General features: G+C 32.8%; 3 protein-coding genes across 3 annotated transcripts; 2 read left to right on the forward strand and 1 right to left on the reverse strand.

Moving 5' to 3' along the window:
* The first annotated feature begins 790 nt into the window (after positions 1-790).
* LOC145587522 (proline-rich protein 1-like) lies at positions 791-2,393 on the forward strand. The gene is made up of 2 exons (XM_081644260.1): positions 791-1,003; positions 1,844-2,393. Exons 1-2 carry the CDS (start codon positions 814-816, stop codon positions 2,185-2,187), a joined length of 534 nt encoding a protein of 177 aa, XP_081500386.1. The 5' UTR covers positions 791-813; the 3' UTR covers positions 2,188-2,393.
* Positions 2,394-5,628: 3,235 nt separating this feature from the next.
* Positions 5,629-11,188, forward strand: LOC145587523 (UDP-xylose transporter 1-like). Its single transcript, XM_081644261.1, has 7 exons — positions 5,629-5,874; positions 6,997-7,147; positions 7,990-8,242; positions 8,484-8,616; positions 8,762-8,923; positions 9,314-9,589; positions 10,837-11,188. Exons 2-7 carry the CDS (start codon positions 7,027-7,029, stop codon positions 10,939-10,941), a joined length of 1,050 nt encoding a protein of 349 aa, XP_081500387.1. The 5' UTR covers positions 5,629-5,874; positions 6,997-7,026; the 3' UTR covers positions 10,942-11,188.
* A 1,824-nt stretch (positions 11,189-13,012) lies between these two features.
* Positions 13,013-19,633, reverse strand: LOC145589456 (E3 ubiquitin-protein ligase WAV3-like). Its single transcript, XM_081646029.1, has 2 exons — positions 19,171-19,633; positions 13,013-15,404 (listed from the first exon to the last, which is right to left on the reverse strand). Exons 1-2 carry the CDS (start codon positions 19,453-19,455, stop codon positions 13,497-13,499), a joined length of 2,193 nt encoding a protein of 730 aa, XP_081502155.1. The 5' UTR covers positions 19,456-19,633; the 3' UTR covers positions 13,013-13,496.
* Positions 19,634-19,951: the final 318 nt, after the last annotated feature.

Raw genomic sequence — 19,951 nt, forward strand, 5'->3', positions numbered from 1 at the left:
AACTTTTAAGTATTTTGGTGTCGTAAATGTATATGATAGGCCTAGATAAGTCTGCCGGTTTATTTTATTTAAGTCAATTAAATTGCCTAAAATTATGTGATGGAAAGTATAACAAATTTATTAAAACACGGAGGGAATACACAACATGAACTTGCTCCAAATAAATCATGGGATCCCAATAGCCATTAAATCTCAACAGTAAAAAAAGAATAAATATTGTAAGTTTCTTTGTTTTTACTTCAAGAACTTCCAACACAAACACCTTAGTAAGAACCTGTTCTCTTCAGCTTAATTTCAGTTCAGTTCAAATCCTAATTTCTTTCTCTCATAAAATATTCAGTTCAATTAAGTTCAGTTCCAAACAGTTCAGTTCAGTTCACTTCAAAAAATCATTATAGGCCCTAACTCTTTTAAAAACTGCCTTAGTGTAAGCTATCTCGCAACTCTATTGTCTCTATACATGATTGACGGTTGTAGGAGCTTTTACTATCAAAGGTAAACCAAAAAATGATACAAAATTCATTTCACATATCAATATAAAAAATGTAATAAAGTCAAAGGCATCAACACATGTTTCTAGCCAATAATATATAGAAGAATAAATCAGCCAATTAAATCATCAAATGGAATAATAGACGTGCATGCAATGGTTGACAATAATGTTTTGAGGATAGTAATGGAGTTATGGGAAGCACGTCTACCCTTCCACTAACATTCTATAAAACTTGTCATGACAATTAGGCTCGTATGACACTTCATTAACCATCTTTATTTAGTCAACAAGTCGAAAAAAGTCAAGGGAGAGATAGAAAGATGGCGGCGAGGGTGGCGATGATGAGCGTAGTAGGGTGGGTAATGGTGGTGATAATGTTGGGATGCAGCCTCAAAGCAATAGAAGCAACAAATGATGAAACAGAGAAATTTCATGTGGGTGGCATAGTTAAATGCCAAGATTGCTCTGGAGATTGGAATGCATGGGCTGAAGGTGGAAAACCAATTAAAGGTACGTCTTATACATTTTTATGTTTGTTTTAATGTACTCGGACTTCAATTTTATTACTTTGTATATCAGGGGTTGCCTCATTTTCTCATGATGAGAAACAAAATTTGTTTCTCACATAGCATTTTCGTAAATAAACCAACAACTTTATTCAACTTTATTCAATTGTGGAGCCCATAATAATGAAAAAGTTGTTGATTTATTCACCAAAATGTCTCCATGAGTAACAAATTTTGTTTCTCAATATGAGAAAGAGGGAATTTCCCTATCATAAATGTCTTATATAGTCAATATAGACATGTATGTTTACTCGATCTCTCTCTAAATCAAAACAAAATTGAGGATGAAATTTAATCAAGATAAATTTAATGGAGTATAATATACAAAGTATACAATAATTATTGTACGAAATAGGTATGTTATCCTAATTATCCCCTCTAGTCCATAGCAATTCAAAATAAGAAAGATTAAGAGTATTATTTTGAGTTGTATGGAACTTAGTTATACCAATAAAAATAATTATTGATTAGTGACAGATTAAAAACATATGAGTATATATTTTGAATATCGAAGAAAAACGTGATTTTGAATAGGATGATATGGATAGTTGATTTCAAAGTCAACGTACATGTTGAATTCATAGCGTGTAAGCTAAGTATTTTTACATGCATGTTTAAATTCATAATTTATTCTATATATAGAATATATATGTCCTTATTATCTTCTCAAATTAAATTAATTGGTGATGACATTTAATCAATAAATAAATACAAAAATAAATCAATGAAAAATCCATCGGTTGTATGATTAAATTAACATGAAGTTCAATCTTCCAATTAACAGGTGCTAGAGTATCAATAACATGTTTAGATGAGGGCAAGGGACTAGCATTCTACGACAGCGACGCGACGGATGATGATGGTGAGTTCAACATGGTGGTAGACAAGGTGAAACATCGCAAGAATTTGAACCCAAAAGATTGTATAGTGAGATTAGTATCATGCCCAGATAAATCATGCAATATACCAACAGATTTTGGACAAGGAAATACAGGAGTTAAACTAAGGCAGCCTTCGGTTATGTTTAGGGGTATGACCAAATATGTTGTTGGTCCTTTTTTTTATACCACACCTACTTGTGATGTTAATCCTGATGATGATACTAATTCCTACCAAGGCTCAAAATGAGTTTCTTATGTAATTACATATTAACTTTTTTTTTTTTTTTTGATTTGTTGTAAATTGAAAACAAATCCTTATGGTTTGTTTTTTTTTTTTTTTTTTTGTTAAGAATATTTAGTGTTTAATTTGTGAAATATAATGATCGAGGTGGTCATATGTGGGAGAACAAACAAAAATTTTAATTTTGGTAGTTATTGGATAATAATTGAATGAATAACATTAATACTAGTTAGTTGACTAAATTTATTAAAAGGCAGGTAATGGCAAATATTTCTATCATTATTTAATATACAAGTATTGCATAATTATGGTAGTTGAGCTAGCAATAGCCGATACGATACATAACATGATACGAACCGAACATGAAAATGTTGGTTAGTATTAAGAGATTAGTGTCTTACGACATGATTAATTTAACGGGTCAATTTGACATGACACATTTAATTATACAGGTCGAGTTAGTGTTCAGATTCTAACACAAAACTAACATGGCTTAACCAACCTGAGAAAAAAATAACCAAAATTTATGGAATTAATGAAATATCTGTTGTACAAGGTTAACATTATTTTATTATATAATACAACATGACACGAAATAGTGGTTAGTATCAAAGGTTTTCGACCCGTTGATCAAACATGTCAATATGACATGATACATTTATTAGTTGGGCGGGTTAGTGTTGAGGTTTTCCAAGTTCCAACCCATTCAACTTTGAAAACGAATAAAACACAATACGACACGTTCGCCAGCTCTATATCCTGAAGTGCATTTGAACCAATATGGCTTACTAACCTAACATTCACTAGATTTATTGCAGGGATATATTCGCCAATCGCCACTTATAAAGAGATTTACATCTAACATAAAAAAAATAACAAATGAATCAAATAGAAATCTCCTTTTAGCTAAGGTACAATCGTTGTGTATCAAGCATTCTTCATACCCTTCTATTTATTGTTATACGACTTTCACAACCTTCTTCAAGTAATAATATTGAAAAATAGGTCATTGCTTTTAGTTCCATAGCTTATATTGCAAAATTAAACGGTTGTTATTTGACCAACTCGGTTCTAATAGCAATGGCTTCCCAAATTCTCAAATGTATGTTTGGAAATTCTCATTCAATTGCTTCAAAAATTGATTCCCTAATGGCTCACTTTTTCTGGGGACACAAAGGTAACAAATTGATTCGCTAACAGCTTTGTTCTTGTACTACCTCCGGTAAATGTTATGTGCAACTTTAGGGTATTATTTGTGAGATATATAATATTCCAAAGTTGAACATAACATTTAACGGAGGTAGTATATTTTTTTTCCTTTCTAATTTGTATTAAACTCTGTTTAAGCATTTGTTAAAAAAAATTTTGAATGATTAAGATTACCTATATCTTCGATCCCACATAAATACAAACATGATTATTTCTTCTGTAGACAATTTAAGCAAGATATGTATTAAATTGATGAAATTTTATAAATTTATGTACTTCATAACTCTTAAAACCACCTAAGATATTTGATAAGTATTATTGACAAGAATAAATAAAATAAATGACATTCATAATTGAAAGTGTGTGTGGTGCAAAATGAACAAGTAAAAAACACATGGTGACTAATTAATAGTTTGGAGTGAAACTGAAGGTGAACATTCCACCAAAACTAAACAATTAATTAAAATTAGTTTGTTGCCTACTATTTATGTTGGTTGCTTATTTTAGCAGATATATACAACAACAATATTGGATGGCATTAGAAATGGTCATCTTACCTTCTCGAGCTTGTGTTCCAAGCATCTTTATAGGAATTAGGAGGACTACATGTTTAATCTTTCTTACTATTATGCCCTTAAATTAATTAACATCTCAACTAAAAATTGACTTCCATTCTCACATTTTCACCCAATTATTTTTATTAGGTTGATAGAGGTTAAATTATTAATTTCATATGAAGTATGTTACATACACCTCAACATTTAATTATGTATGCACCTTTTTCAGGTGCCTGACCCGAATATATTGGACTAAGAAATAGTGAACCTTAAAGTCTGATTAGCTAAGGTCTCACTCATCATTAAAAAAAATATTTATAGAAATTGTGTACATGCCTCAACCGTACTTGATACATGCTCTATTGCTCTTCCTACAATCCTACCCGTATCCTTTTAATAGTTTGTTTAAGTATGCTATAAGACTTACTTTTTTTGGGTCTATAAAGTGCTATGAATAGCAATTTTTTTTTTTTTTTTTTTTTTTTTTTTTTTTTTGGAATAGCAATGATTTAAATATGGAACTTGATCAAATCACCCAAATGTAAATCATAATTATAATAAAAAAAATTATAAATTAAACTATAACATGTATATAATTCAATAGTATAATACTCCATACTAGATAGTCTGATCTTGAGATCTTCATTTGTTTTTAATTTCTAGATTGAATAGAATATAAATATATATAATGGGCCATTTTGATTTCAAAAAAAAAAAAAAAAAAAAACTTTTTGTTTTACGGGAAAGGCCATTTTAAATGTAACAGGGGTTGCGAGAGTATATTATGATGTCATTTTTTTATTTTTATTAGGAAATATTGGCGCTTTCGTATTTAATCGTCTTATATATAAAAAGCTTCTTATGTGGTTGGTCACACGTGTGGCCAATCATCACATATTCGCATGGGTTAGTTTGTTAATACTATACGGGTTTATTTAGTCAATGTTACAAGAGTTACTTCAACAATGTTATACAGGTTACTCGGTCAATGTTATAGGGTTAAATTGTTATTTTACAAGCGGTTATATGGTGTGGTCAACCGCACACAAAATGTGTTTGTCTTCTTATGCCAATATAACTCTTAACATTTTTTTTTTTTTTTGAAGAATAACTCCAACCATTATAACAGTGAGAATTATATGAGTATATATGTTTGCTTCGATATTTCATTAATCATATTAGTAATTTTAATTAATTGATTGTGAAGGTATTTTGGCTAGATAATTGGGTAGCAATGTTGCATATACCATGCTAAGTCATCTAAAAATATTAATAAAAATTGAAAAAATTAAAATACGAGTAATTATTATGGCATATAAAACACATTCCATGCACCATAATAAAACATGGACGTAGTGACGTACGAGTACTTGCTTGGGTTCAAAGTCAATATTTCTGTAATTCAATGGCCGCACAATTTAACTTGTTCACGTATTTTAATCAATTTGGTGTCGCTCACATTCTATTTCTAGATGTTAATTAACAAGAACTATAATATTAATAATGTATTATACTAGTAAATTAGTTATATATACTACATAACAACAAGAGAAATACACTTGAAAACGATGTGTTTAGAAGGACTAACAACCCACCTTTCCTTCAATCCCAAGATAAATCATGTATATGATCTTCCTAACACTTCTTTCTCATTATTATTCATTCTTCTCTTTCTCTCTCATTTCAAAGCAATATCACATACATACAAACTTTAAGAGAAGGTTTTTAAGCTACAGAGAGTTTAATTAAGAAAATCTCTTCATTTGATTTGATCTACATTCAAATTTTAGCTTATTGGTCACGTTCAAGATATCATTGGTGGAGGTAATTTGGATGACTACGGTGAAAAAAAAAAGGCAATTGTAAATAAATCTTCTTAAATTAAAGTGTCTTTGACTCTCTGTTACACCTGCACACCCTTTAACAAGTAAGTATAAACTCATCTCTTCCTTCATTCTCTGATCCTTTTCTCTACTAGAAAAAAGAAGTATGAATGTTTATACTTTATGTTAACTTTACTACATGTTTTTTTTTTATTGTTCCTTACCACATATTTACTGTAAGGATGATTTTACAGTAGTTATAATAATTTTTAAGTCATTATTATATTCTACACATCCCCATAGATCAAGTAGTGCACAAAATAGTCATAAAATTTCATCGTTTGAGTTGATTGCTATTGGGTTCATTTTATTAGAAAATAGTAGGTTATACAATCCTAATTGATCATGTTCTCTAATTCTATATGATTTCATACAATCCTACAACAATTATGTGTGATCCTACTTGATCTTGGTACGATTCTATGCGATTTGCTATGATTCTTTCTGAACTATGATTATACCTCTAAACAACTAATTTCAACATTAGCTCAATACTATCCTAACAAAAAATCAAATAGATGGTCAATTCTTCAAATATAAGAATTTCATAACTAGTTAAAGGTTAAAGAGAATTGGTCACAAAATTCAAAGGTTTTAATTTATAAGTATAACTACCATGGTTTTATCATTTTTGTAGCTATTTAAAAGTCTTCCTTAATCAAAGAAATATGCAAAGTCTTGTTATTTTACATGATGATGAATTGATGATATGTGACACACGTAGGTGCATGTACACTACAAACAACATGCGCTGCACGATTATGAATACAATGTATTCACTGACAATGCTCATCAAGTAGCTAGGTGTACACAGTACATAGTACCTGTTTTGGCATCATTTTAGCCATGTTTTTATACCTTGCATTGGTAGAGTATATGGTAAATGGAAGGAAAAAAAAAAAACCATTTTCGGATTTTCTTTATTTTGTAAGATGTATAGAGTACTATGTATGTCATCTCCATTAAACAAAATTGTACGCCTGCAATTTTGATTTATTTTATCTGATACATTAGGAATTTCTCTTATAAAGAAGGTGTTTTTTAAAGATTCTTTATATTACCCTTAAAAAAATAATTAACTTTTTGATTATTTAATGTAGCCGTGCATGTGCTCGTTGTGATTGTATATTACTTTATTAAATTGAATTTGATGATTTAATTAACAGGTAATTAAGGAATAAAGAAAGAGTGGGAAAATGGGAGAGAAATGGGAGTTCCAAGTAGGAGTGGTAGGAGCATTGTTTCTATCAGTGGCATCATCAGTTTCTATTGTTATTTGCAACAAGGCCTTGATGAGTAATCTTGGCTTCCACTTTGGTACGTCTTTTTTCTCTTCTTTTTTCAACCTTAAGCTTTTTCTCTTTTTTTAAAAAGAAGATTATTATGCTTTATCCGTTGACTTATATTTTTATTTCTTTTGTACTTTTTATAAATATAATTACCCTCTCTTTGTTTTATTGATACTTCATAGTTAAAGTTAAATTGTGAAAGTAAGTCAAATATGGACTAAAAATCTTGTCAAAAGAAAAAAAAAAGATTAAAAATCGATGGAGCCATAAAGAACAGCAATGTATGTTATTGAATTTTTAAATATTAAGTGTTAAATAAAATTGAATTTTAAACCTATATTAATTCATTGGATTGACCCAATAATTGTAATACTAATAAATTGACCTTTCTAAAGGAAACATAATTGTCCCTACTTCTATAGTTCTATAGCAAATGAATCTTTGCTTTGAAACAAATCATTGTTTGGTTAGCACATAAAAAAAAATTTATAAGCATGGCTGACCTTTGAATAGTAGGCTTCACCAGCTATGGTGGTTGAGCATGGCAACAGTTCAACCAACAACAACAATGATTAGCCAACAATAGAAAAACATTTCTAACTTTTAATTTAAGAAATACAATATTAGGAAATACTCCGTAGTGTTTAAAATGTGGTCTATTATTTAGGATAAAAATGGTAATTTAATAGTTTTTATAATATGTTGGATTAGTATTTAACAATTAGAAATTAATTGAATTGACACATAAAGACTAACCATAATTTGGAGTACGGTTTTGTAATATTATTCGTATAAAGAATAAAACTGAATTTTTACTCGAGTTAGATGATTTAATAACATGTGTATGTGAATGTATGTTCGTATTTGCAGCGACAACACTCACAAGTTGGCACTTGATGGTAACATATTGTACCCTTCATTTGGCACAACGCCTCAATTTTTTCGAGACGAAATCAGTGGACATGAAGACTGTAGTTATGTTTGGCATCCTGAATGGAGTTTCCATTGGACTTCTTAACTTGAGCCTTGGCTTCAACTCCATTGGATTCTACCAAATGACGAAGCTTGCCATCATACCTTTTACTGTCCTCTTGGAAACCATTTTCCTTAACAAACATTTCAGGTTTTACATTCATACTCTACTACTACTACACTACCATTCACTTTTATCTTCGAAACTAACTTATTTACAATATTGCCACTAGATTGATAAAATTAACTTTTTATTGGAATAAGTTTTAATATCTGTACAAAATACGTTCAGTTCAATAAAAAAATGTCAGGACAAGGCCTAAACATGCTAGAAAATCTGTTTATACTGCTGGTTTTATTGATGAAACACGCGTTGTCTTCAAATTTTACAGTCGAAAGATCAAGTTTTCTCTGTTCGTGTTGCTGGTGGGAGTCGGGATAGCTTCTATCACCGACCTGCAGCTCAATTTTGTTGGCACAGTTCTTTCTGCTCTAGCCATAATCACAACATGCGTTGGTCAAATTGTATCCTTGATTCTCTATTTAGCCTCGGTTCCTTTCATTAGTACTTACAATATTATTATGTTTGTCTAGAAATCAGCAATCAGAAAATTTAGTTATACAGTTTGATGACATAATTCATGAATTCCTTAACCAAATTACTATTTAGCTGACTAACACCATACAGAAAAGACTTAATGTTTCGTCGACACAACTGCTGTATCAATCAGCACCATTCCAAGCAGCTGTCCTATTCGTCTTTGGTCCTATGGTTGATAAGTTCCTCACCAAGCAAAGTGTCTTTGCCTTCAAGTACTCCCCTCTTGTCGTGGTAAGTTAAAAATAAAATTACCACTTCTTCACTTGATGGAGTTTCATCCGTTCCTCTTATCGTGTAAGCATTACTTTCATACAGCTATATTTGTACAGACTGAAGTAATGCAGTCTGTACAAATAATCGAAACACAGAAAATCGTAACTAGCAGTTAATCTAACAGTACAAACTTTAGTACATACTGCTAATACAGAGTTGTATGCATTACTTAAATATGGCTATAAGTGTAAAATACAACACGGAGTTATATCCATAAATTGAAGTATTAGCAGTATGTGCAAAATAATCTGAACACAGAAAATCGCGACCAGCAGTTAATCTAACAGTACAAACTTTACTTCATTCTTCCTATGATCTTATCTAATATATAGTGTACTAAATGAGCAGGGATTTATCGTGTTATCATGCCTAATCGCGGTGTCAGTGAACTTCAGCACATTCCTGGTGATAGGAAAGACATCACCAGTAACATACCAAGTATTAGGACATTTGAAGACATGCTTAGTACTTGGATTTGGTTATACATTATTACATGATCCATTTACAGAGAGAAATATAATTGGAATAACAATAGCTGTATTTGGGATGGGACTCTACTCATATTTTTGTACCAATGAGAGTAAAAAGAAAGTTCCTGTTGGGGATTTAACTACAGCTTCCCAGGTAAATTTATCAACCTTTTTCATCTTTATTTATGTTCTTGCTTTATTTCAACTTTACTAACAAATTAAAGTAATTCCTCTTTCAATTCATACTACTTTCACAATTGTAAAAGATATAACTTTTGTATTTGAATTTTTTGAAAATTTGATTCTCCCTTTTGATTGTGATTAGTACTACTTTTCACCTTTTTTTCCCTACTTTTTTCAAGTGTTATATAATTATTCCCTTTCCTAAACCAAACAACTTATTCCCTTAGAGTTGGGCAGCATTTTTAGTTCTTCCATTTTCCTCTTTTCCTTCTAATTACAGTATAACATAGTCTGTTTATACATGCAAAAATACAACTTATTTGAATAGAATTTTCTATTGATTAATAAGGTTGCATTCTTTTCACTAAAAAAAAAATCCTCTGTGTGTCAGCATATGATGACTTCATGTATTTCAAATCATATGAAATAGAGAAGTAGAACCAATGTTTGAGATGGCTAAGCTCGAACCATCTCCAATGACAAGTTTATCATTACCTTCATATGGAGCTTGATAGAGTATAAAACATATTTCTGGGCCTCAACCAGAAGTTTTTGATTGAGGCCTAGAAATATGTTTTATACTCTATCACTAGACCCTTGTAGTAGTTCTGATAATCTCTTTTTTAACATTCTCATGCCACTATTAAGTTTCTAAATATGTGTCAATGCATGTTAAAACCTAACGGAAAGAACAGAAAGATCAAAGATTTTTCATGGACATAGAAAATTCCACGTAGTAAAAACCATTTGTTGTAAATTAAATGCAAGAGTTGAAAATTATGTTCTATATTTCCCGTATTCAGATATTTTTTTTTTAGAAAAATTTGACAATTACTAACGCATATTATGGACATTTTGAAAATTATTACTGCGAATTAAAAATCTTGTGAATTACTACCATACAAAAATTTAAAATTTTTATTTTACTACCAGACTCCACTATACGCCATATATGAAATCACTTTTTTCTCCTTAACTCACGTTTAACCCTTAGTTAAACATTTAAAAGACCAAAAAAAAATAAAATACTCACTAACCCATGGTTAAGCAAATTTTTTAATTCTAGTAATTGCCAAAGAGGTATTAATATGCGATAGTAATTGACAATTTTTCTTTTTTTTTTTTTTAATTGGAGAAATGGTAAATACATTTCAAGTCTAAGACATAATGAGAGGAAGGAATACTAACGGCATTGTGAATGGCATGTTGATGTTGCAGATAAAAGATAAAGAAAATTTGCCATTATCAACAGTGAAGAATGTGGGTGTACAAGATAATGAAGCCCATGAAAAGGTCAAAGCAGCCAAGGATTCTCTTGTCTAATCATCAACTTTTTCTTTTTTTTTTTTTATAACCTTTCTTTTATTTGAATTTTACCTTTTAATTTTTTTTTTTTAAAGGGGGTTGAGAGGATTTTTGTAAGGGATTGGTATTATACCAATATTCTTTAAGGTTCATTTCAATTATATTCTAAAACAGTAAATTGAAGATAATACTCATCTTTTTGCATTATGCTCCACAAAGCCACTTTTTACCAACAATTTGAAAAGTGCCTTAATAACACATGTTTTTATATTCTCCTATGTCCATTAGTCAGTTGACAACTCGCAAATGCTACGTTACTCGCACGTACGCTTCCATTCGTCATAATTATTTGATCTATATAGAGTATATACTGAACACTTGTCGCTGAAACATAAAAAATTTCATACGAGTACAGAGGATAATACGAAGTAATTGTTTATTGTATTTAGACACATATTCGTGTCAAAAACGATACCTAGCTAAGTCCCAATTTTTTTTATAAGTGTGCCATGAGTTGTCATTAGATGTTACTATGTTTGGCTTGCAATTGGCGATTGTGAGATGAAAAGTCCAATTATAACCTAATTTTTGCTAATCATAACTAGCTTAGGTTGAATTTGGTAAAGGGTTTATTGTCATTAGGTGTTACTATGTTAGGCTTGCAATTGACGATTGTGAGCATAAAATGTCCTCATTGGTAAAGTCCTCGTTTGTCATGGCTAACTTCCTCCAGGCCATCAACTCCATTGGCCACAGCTCCGAGGTCGGCTCAGATATCATTGATACAGGACAATAAGAAAGTCATCTCCAAGCTAACTCAATGGGAGGAGAGCTCATTGTCCTATATAAACCCCAAATTATCCCCCCATATGACCTATGTGAGACTTAAGTCCCATACCTTGCAATGGACACTCCTATAATATTAACGGATTGAAGAGCATCAAATAATGATTTGTACATGGAATAGTGATTTGCAGAATATCTATTTTTAGATATTGTTAACGATTATCTAATTAGATTGTTGACGACATCAGCAGCTTAAAATAAATAACAGCTAGGGCAACCCACTAAATTATACTTCCTATGATATTAATAGTTGCAGCACATCTTTCCAGCATGCCAATTGAGGAACAATGGTAAATGATCAAAGTGTTAAAAAAATTTAAAACAGTAACTACTTAACCCTTTTATCTCATCGGTGGTTCAGATATTTTTTAAAAAAATTGTGTTTACCTTCTCTATTGTCTTCCTCAAATAACTTGCTTAAAAAGGTGTGTTTTTAAGTAAATAGAAACAAAAGAATTACAGAGTACTTTTTTAGGATAGACGTCTTTTTATGATGGTGGCTTTTATCAGGCTGGCCGCAAAGGATTCTTGATTAAGGGGAGACATGATAATTTTTACCTAAAATGCGTATGTGCTAGTGCGAGGCAAGACGAATATTGTGGTGCTGTTTTTCTGAGGGAATCCTAATAGAATCTAACAAGTGCACCACTATTTTTATTACTCCATAAAATCACTTGAGGTAGGATTAGGCTCAAAAGTTAAGGTAGGCCATTATATCCCTCACCTTTGTACAAGGTCACTCTTTGGTGTTCTAATAAAATTAGTTCAGCACAAGAACAGGGGGCGGTTGTAGAGTGTGTAGAGCTTCGATGGTGGTGGCAAGGTATAGCGTCAACAATAGAAAACATGGGAGATGTAGCCATGTAGATCAGACATTTTATACCTGAAATGGGACAATTGTGAAATTGTCTTCCAGCAACATCATATCAACGCCACTATTAGATAGTGGCGCTCTCATGATAATTTTTGGCCGATAGCCACTCAGGCTGCAGTCATGACGGGAAAATTACAGGGTAAATGTTGGAGATTTAGATCATGGCCATAATAGCCATATACAGCAATGTACAAGTATCGTACATGATTTTGCAATGATCATGACAGTGATATTTTTAAACGAGTTACCTAGACCTATACACAATTTCTACTAATTTGTGCAAATTTTAATATACACCTCAGTGTACCAATAAATATTGGTCGAAGTTGTGTTATTCGTAAGAGAAACATAATAGACAAGTCAAGGCATCGAGCAAATATGGGCAATAAGGAAAGAATCAAGAGTGAATAATTTAATTCACTTTGCCAAGAATTTAAAGTCTCCAATATTAAAAAACAGCAAATTACACTTGCAAGGCTATACCCCTTCTTCCCATGGAGAAACACATTGCTTTCTCTCTTTTATCACTTATGTACAAAAAACACCCAACAAAAATTTACCCGATTAAAGAACCAAAAAAACCAAAATTAAATAAAAAAAAAAAAAAAAAAAAAAAAAAAAAAAAAAATCCAATTACCACCTATACCCTTCCCACCCAAAATTTTCTTCAAAACTATCTCTCTTTCTCCCATTATTATTAGTCATTTACAAAATTACCTTCCTCTCCCTATCCTCGCCCCGGCTTTCTAAACAAAGCTAAAATCTAGAGGATTAATTTTTTAAAAAAAATAAGGTAGAATATGTAGATTATATTTTGGAACGAGCAATCTCAAAATTTTACTAAGATTGCAAATTACCTAGGACTTGGACGGCCAGAGAGTGATCGAGGAGGCCTCACAGGAGGAGAAGGCGGCATGTTAGGAATCACCATTGTCTGGGAGCGAGAGATCATATCAGCCATGAATGAGGTTTGGTAAGCTTGAGAAAGATTGGTGCTGCTTGTGGAATCGACTCTTACAGTTGCCCTTTGCCACGAATGTGAACTCAGTCCAGACAAAACATATGCCCTTCCAGATGCCTCGTACACCTGGCGGGTAGACATCCTCTCCTTCATCTCCTTTAGTTCATTTAGAAGTCCCACACACAAGGGGTCTTTTGCTGATACACTGTCTGACAATGTTTGCCGACAGCTCTCAAGGATAGACACTGCACCCGCCAAATCACTATTTTCAGCAGCAGATCTAGCCTCCGACATAGCATCTGCTGCTTTTAGCCTGTTACGCTGCTTATCCACCTCCATGGAAACCTGTACATGCTCTGCTCTCTCTGGCCTATTGATCTTGACACCTTCAACTTCATCTAAATGTGTCACCTCTTTTGTGATTGGGTCCTTATAAGTGCAGCTAACTTTCAGCAATGGCATCTCACTCACAGATGCCTGAGGAATATTCATAGTCACAAGAAAATCCCTTTCTTCTTCAGCATACAAATCTCCAACATTTATGTAACCTGTTCTTGCACCATCCAACAGTCGAGTGTGGTAGCTTCCAGCTTTGATTGACCCAAGCTTCAAATTAGGGTATACACAGTTAAGTTTCAATTCTAGCTCTTGTACAACCACACTCAGCAAACCTCCCATGCACTGGGCAAAAGCATCTTGAATCACACACTCAGTCTCTATAAAGGAGAATGTGCCTCCAGAACCCTCGGAGATGGAATGCATTGAAACAGAATCATGATCTGAACCAAACCCAAACGTATGCACTGGTATCTGAAAGCTAGTTCCTGAATTCTGTTGGATAAAATTTGGAAGGAGCGACTTGTAGTCTGTCCTAGATTGTGCACCAGCAGGAGCATTGACCGTATATGTATCCTGCCCATCAGATAAAAGGATCATACTGCTAACCGGGTTTTTACACTTCCGCTCTAACATAACCTTAGCACCCTTCTTGAGACCTTCAGCGATATTAGTTCCACCATTAGAAGAAAGGGAATTAACTGCTTGGAGAGCCTGATTTCTACCATTGTCAGTCATCCTTTTAAGGGGAAAAAGACGGCGGGCTGAAGAGGAAAATACTATAACTGAGAGCCTATCATGAGGACCAAGGTGATGTATCACAAATCCCATAGCACGTTTAAGTAATGCAAGCTTGGTACCTGCCATGCTGCCGCTCACATCCAGTACAGTAACCAGATCAACTGGAGCACGAGAATTATGAGATGGCGAGCTGGCACCATAATAGCTTATTTCAGCAACAGGAGCCTTCAGGTGTATCAGAACTGAGAAATTATCATAAGATGCTAACTTAGCAATGGAAGAAACTTCAGGACATGTCTTTATCTCTACCCTTCTCATAGAGCTGTCATCAGAAGCATTATAAGCAAATTGTTCCCTAAATGTATGCTGTTCATCTATGAGGTCATCATCATCGAACATAGCAGGTTCAGCAACCCGGTACGAGGGGGAGATGTTCTGATTAAAATCTGGTTGAGGAAGGGGAAGCTGCTGCAGAGCAGCTACCATTGGATAGTCTCTGTTCCCATTGATTGAGTTAGCTCTCAGCTTTCCATGGAGAGCTTCAGAAGTCTGACCTTGGGAAGGAATTTCTGTCCACTTTGCTCTGCAGATCGGGCAAATGTGATTGCCATGCTTCACGTTAGACGTGATGCAGTTAAAGTGAAATGAGTGTGAGCACTCAGCGGTAAAAATAGCATGGCCCTGGCCTGGGATCACAGTGCTCAGGCATATTGCACAGGTCTTCTGCAGTAATGAAACAATAAAAGTTAAGAAGAAAAGTTCTACATAGAGCTTTAATAATCTTGGGCAAATATTAAAAAAAAAAAAAAAGAAAAACAGTAAAGGGAGGAGAGAAACCTATAAAAAGAGTACTATATTTCCACCCAGCTTATGCCTTTTCAGTATGATTAATTGAATTCAATCATTTCGGTTGCAAGATATGGGAAGACAAGTAAAAATTTTAAATTAAAATTTAAAAAACAAACAAACAAAAAAAATTCGGTGCTTACTAACATCCTCATTCAATATACCCAAGAATTCCCAGTGGAGTATCTATGCAATCTAAATGCAATCTAGAAAACCAGCATCATCACTTCCAACCCCACAGATTTTAACCAGAATATAAAAAACTCTTGCAGTCTTACTTACACAGCTGAGGCCAGAAATCATAGTTTCACCTTTTCAAATTCTCGTCATAGCAAAAGCATTGGCAAAATTGTCAATTATAGACAACAAGTTCAATACAGAGGCCTAAGAGCAAGATACATGCACCTAATTAATTCCTGCAAGCTTTAAATAATTTTGACACCCAAGTATCAAAATTTACAAGTATGAAGGCCACTGATTACTTCATAGCATGTTCCAGTCATCTAGGACTCCCAGTTTCAGAACTTAATGTCAAGATTGCCCAAAGACAGATGACTATAATAATTGGAGCCATGAACATTCATTTGAGATTGAACATCGGTTCTTCAGCTTCTTCCCAGTTTGGCCTCAGCTGCCCTCAGCATCATTTAGTCACTTATTTCTAGCTATACAATGAAAGATAATCTATTCCACTTAGACTAACTCTGAAGCAGAAAAATAATAGACATAAATGCATAGAATCCTGGAATGGAGAATACACATTGTGCTTGATTAATATATATGACAGCCAGGTGACATTTGGGGTCAGTAGATTGCCCAAAAATTAGAACTTACCGACCATGAAAACAATATCATTCTGTCTACAAGTAAACAGGCACGCAAAATTAGACAAGATACTTAAATCACATTCTACTAATTAACTTTGACAAAAATATTGCTAATAGGGTACAATGGATTTCTTAAGCATATAATTAATAGTATTATTATTTAACCGTTAACTTTATGAATTAATAAAATAAAAAACAATCTTGTTAGATTAATCGTTAAAATATTATACAGAATTTTACAATAACATAGAAGAGAGACCCATAATTTTAGTTTGAAAACAGAAGTCATATGAAGTCAACTAATATGAAAAGGATGGGTGTATCCTTTCTACTATGTAGCAATGCAGTGGGTATAAAGATCTCACAAATATCACTTGTAGCTTAGTGGCCCAAACCAATATGCATATTAATACCCAAACATATGGATTGTAATTTGAAGATATTTCCTTACAATATGCAATGTAAGTGAGATACGAATTAACATGACTACAAAAATAATCAATCCCACCGCCTTATCCTAAAGGGCAAAACATTTAATGGGGTACACAACTTCGTACTATATTTGTAGGTGTTGGAAAATGACCCAAAAATCAATTAATGCAAACAACTAGCAAAATTCCAAAACTGGGAAACCTATTCGAGCCTGTTACCTTTGAAAAGGAGACAAGCTAACTAATCATTAAGAAGGAATTGAAATTTTCAACATTGCCCAGCAACATATGCCATTGGTTACAAGTCATAATGAGATATATACTGAAAAGGACCTCCAAATAAATTAGAACATGAAAATAATGCAAAAAATAATTTTTGAAAAAAGCTGCTTCAAATAATCTGAAATACGACTAAGACTTTTATATCCTAATAATCAATACATTTAATAAAGATAATAATCAACTTTTAGCAACTGAACCAAAATACATTTGAATCTGACCGCAAAGATTTCAAAAGGGGATAAACCGATAGATTCAAGTCTTTTGTCTTGTCTTTCTTTTTTTTTTTTCCCTTTCATTATCTAAATAAAATACCAGGTATGGTAATAAATTTACAGATTGTCCATTCTCAATCAAATCAAAAGTGAAATGCAAAAAAATAAAAAATAATAATAATAAATAAAAAATAAAAAGTTTAGGGCAGAGCCAAATAACTTCAAGTTAATAGATTGATTTTAATGGTCAAATTACAAAACAGCCCATCAATAAAAATATTGCAAAATATCTTTTATGGAAATACGAGCCACATCTGCTTCCCCTAATAATAATTATCTCTTCAAATCAAGAAAAGAGGAGAATAAACAACAAAAAAGATCGGTCAAGAACCAACAACCAGTCAGATAAAATGTCAAAGTAGAACTCTGCAAGGAAGAATCAAATAAATACCTTCATATTGAATCTAATTATCTAACCAAGAAAAAAGAAAACCATATAAAAAAAAAGTCAATGTTAGGCTGCCAAAAGGATGAAGGATATAATTAAAACTAAAGAACAATGCCAAGTGGGGAAGACTTTTATTTTTATTTTTTGCAAAAGCAAAAGTGATCAAGCAACTCTCTCACCAGTCATAATTATGAAGCTTTCAAGGCAAACATTAGGGAGACGATGAGCCCCACCCATCAAAAGAAGTGGAAAATCATGAAGAAAGAGAAAACTACTGTTTTCTCCTTTACCTCCATTAATTTATTTTTTTTATCAAAAATAACCTTAAGTACCCCATTTGACAACTTTGAGGAGTTTTAGGCTCATACCGATTGAAAGAAACCTCACAATCAACGGTCAACAGGCTTTTTATCTAAATAAGAAATTCATCAAAAGGAGGGAGAAAAAAAAAAGGGTGAAGAAATGGGGTGAAAATGGCCACAGCTGCTGACCATGCAAAGCACTTTCCCTTGAGGGAAAAAAAGTTGAATAATTTACTCCCTTAATTCTTTTATTAGCTGTTCCACTTCTTAGATGTATTTTCCATCTTGTTCGATGTGTTTCAATGTATAATTTGAAATATATACTACATAAACTTTTGTTAAATGCACCAAAGAAAGAATTTACGCCATTTAATTCTAAATAAATGCGTCGCTTGCTTTATTCAGTCATCGATACAATACATTAATACTACTCTTGCCCCAAATTTACATTATAGAGAAAATACAAGTTTATCTATATTATAATACAGAGTACTACTTTTCATAGTCCACTTGCCCACTTTTATATTACTCCGTATAATACTATTCATCCTACCCCACTAGCCCACACCCACAAAATGTCGTCAAACTAAAATACGCACAAATACAAGTGATAGCATTTATACAAAAACGGAGGGAGTAATGGGTCATGTAAGCCCATCGCATTACATGAGACCGTGAAAAAGCAAATGGAGTAGCACGACAGAGCTAGTATTGGTTTTCCTTTTACAAATGAACCATAGGGGTAGTAGTGATGGTCCCTAAAGTTGTACAATCTCACCCACTCTACTTTATTTTCCCCACAATCCACTTACCACTTGATAACAACAACAACAACAGCAACGACAATAAAGCCCCATCTTTCCCCCACTATTCAGATTCCTTCACAGTATATCCCATTATTACCCTTTTTTAATAAATTCAATTGCATTTTACAAATTACATTAAAATAACAATTAAAAAAAAACCCAAAAAAATTAACAAAAAAACATTAAATTTAAAAAATTTAACCATTATAGCAGAAACCCAGACGAACAATTTCACATAAAATAAAATAAACAAACACTGACAAAAATTCAATCCAATTAAAAAATCAATCAAAATAATAATTACGATAACAATTATTTACGAACAGAAATCGAACCTTAGAAGATTTCGAAGATTTGGAGGAGCTGCGAGAGAAGCGGAGCCCGGAAGAGGAAGGAGTAGGAGTGATAGGAGAAGAAGGGCGGCAATCGGCAGCAACGGAGGCGGTGGAAGAGGAGAGAGAAATCACGGCGTCGGAGAATTGCCGGCGATGACCGCCGTTAACGGCGGCGAGTACGGTGGCGGAAGAAGATGAATTGCTATTATTCTCGTCATCAAGGGTGCGAGGGAGTTGGACGCAACCCAACGCTAATTTAGCCTTCCTCCATTTGCTACCCACCATTTCTAAAAGCGACGAAAAAAACCCAGAATAACGACGAGAAGAGGAGAGAGCAAAAATGCAGATCAGGTGAAAGAGAGAGACGCCATGAAAAGAGATTGAAGGGTTTTTAGAGAGAGAAAGAGAGGATGGAGTTTGGCGGCCATGAAAGGGAGATAGAGGAAGAGAGAGAAGGTTAATAATAATAATAATATTAATAATATTTATAAATAAATAATAGTATTTGGAGTTTTGACTTTACTAAGAGAAGGAGTATTCGTATAAATTTTTATTTTTATAATATAAAGTATGAAATTCGATGTGATGGGATTTATTTTATTTGGTTGAATAGTTAAAGGAAAGCCAATACAGTACATTGGGTTTGGAGAATAATTGAAGTGGCCCAAACCCCAACGCAACTAATACTTGTTTATTGTGGTAATCTTTGATTTGATTAATTAATAGTGTGATTTTCTATGACTAATTATATAATTATTTTTAGTACTAGGACGTACCCGTG

This window comes from Chenopodium album, chromosome 17 (genome assembly GCF_948465745.1).
Source record: "Chenopodium album chromosome 17, dcCheAlbu1.1, whole genome shotgun sequence".
Classification (NCBI taxonomy): Eukaryota; Viridiplantae; Streptophyta; class Magnoliopsida; order Caryophyllales; family Amaranthaceae; genus Chenopodium; species Chenopodium album.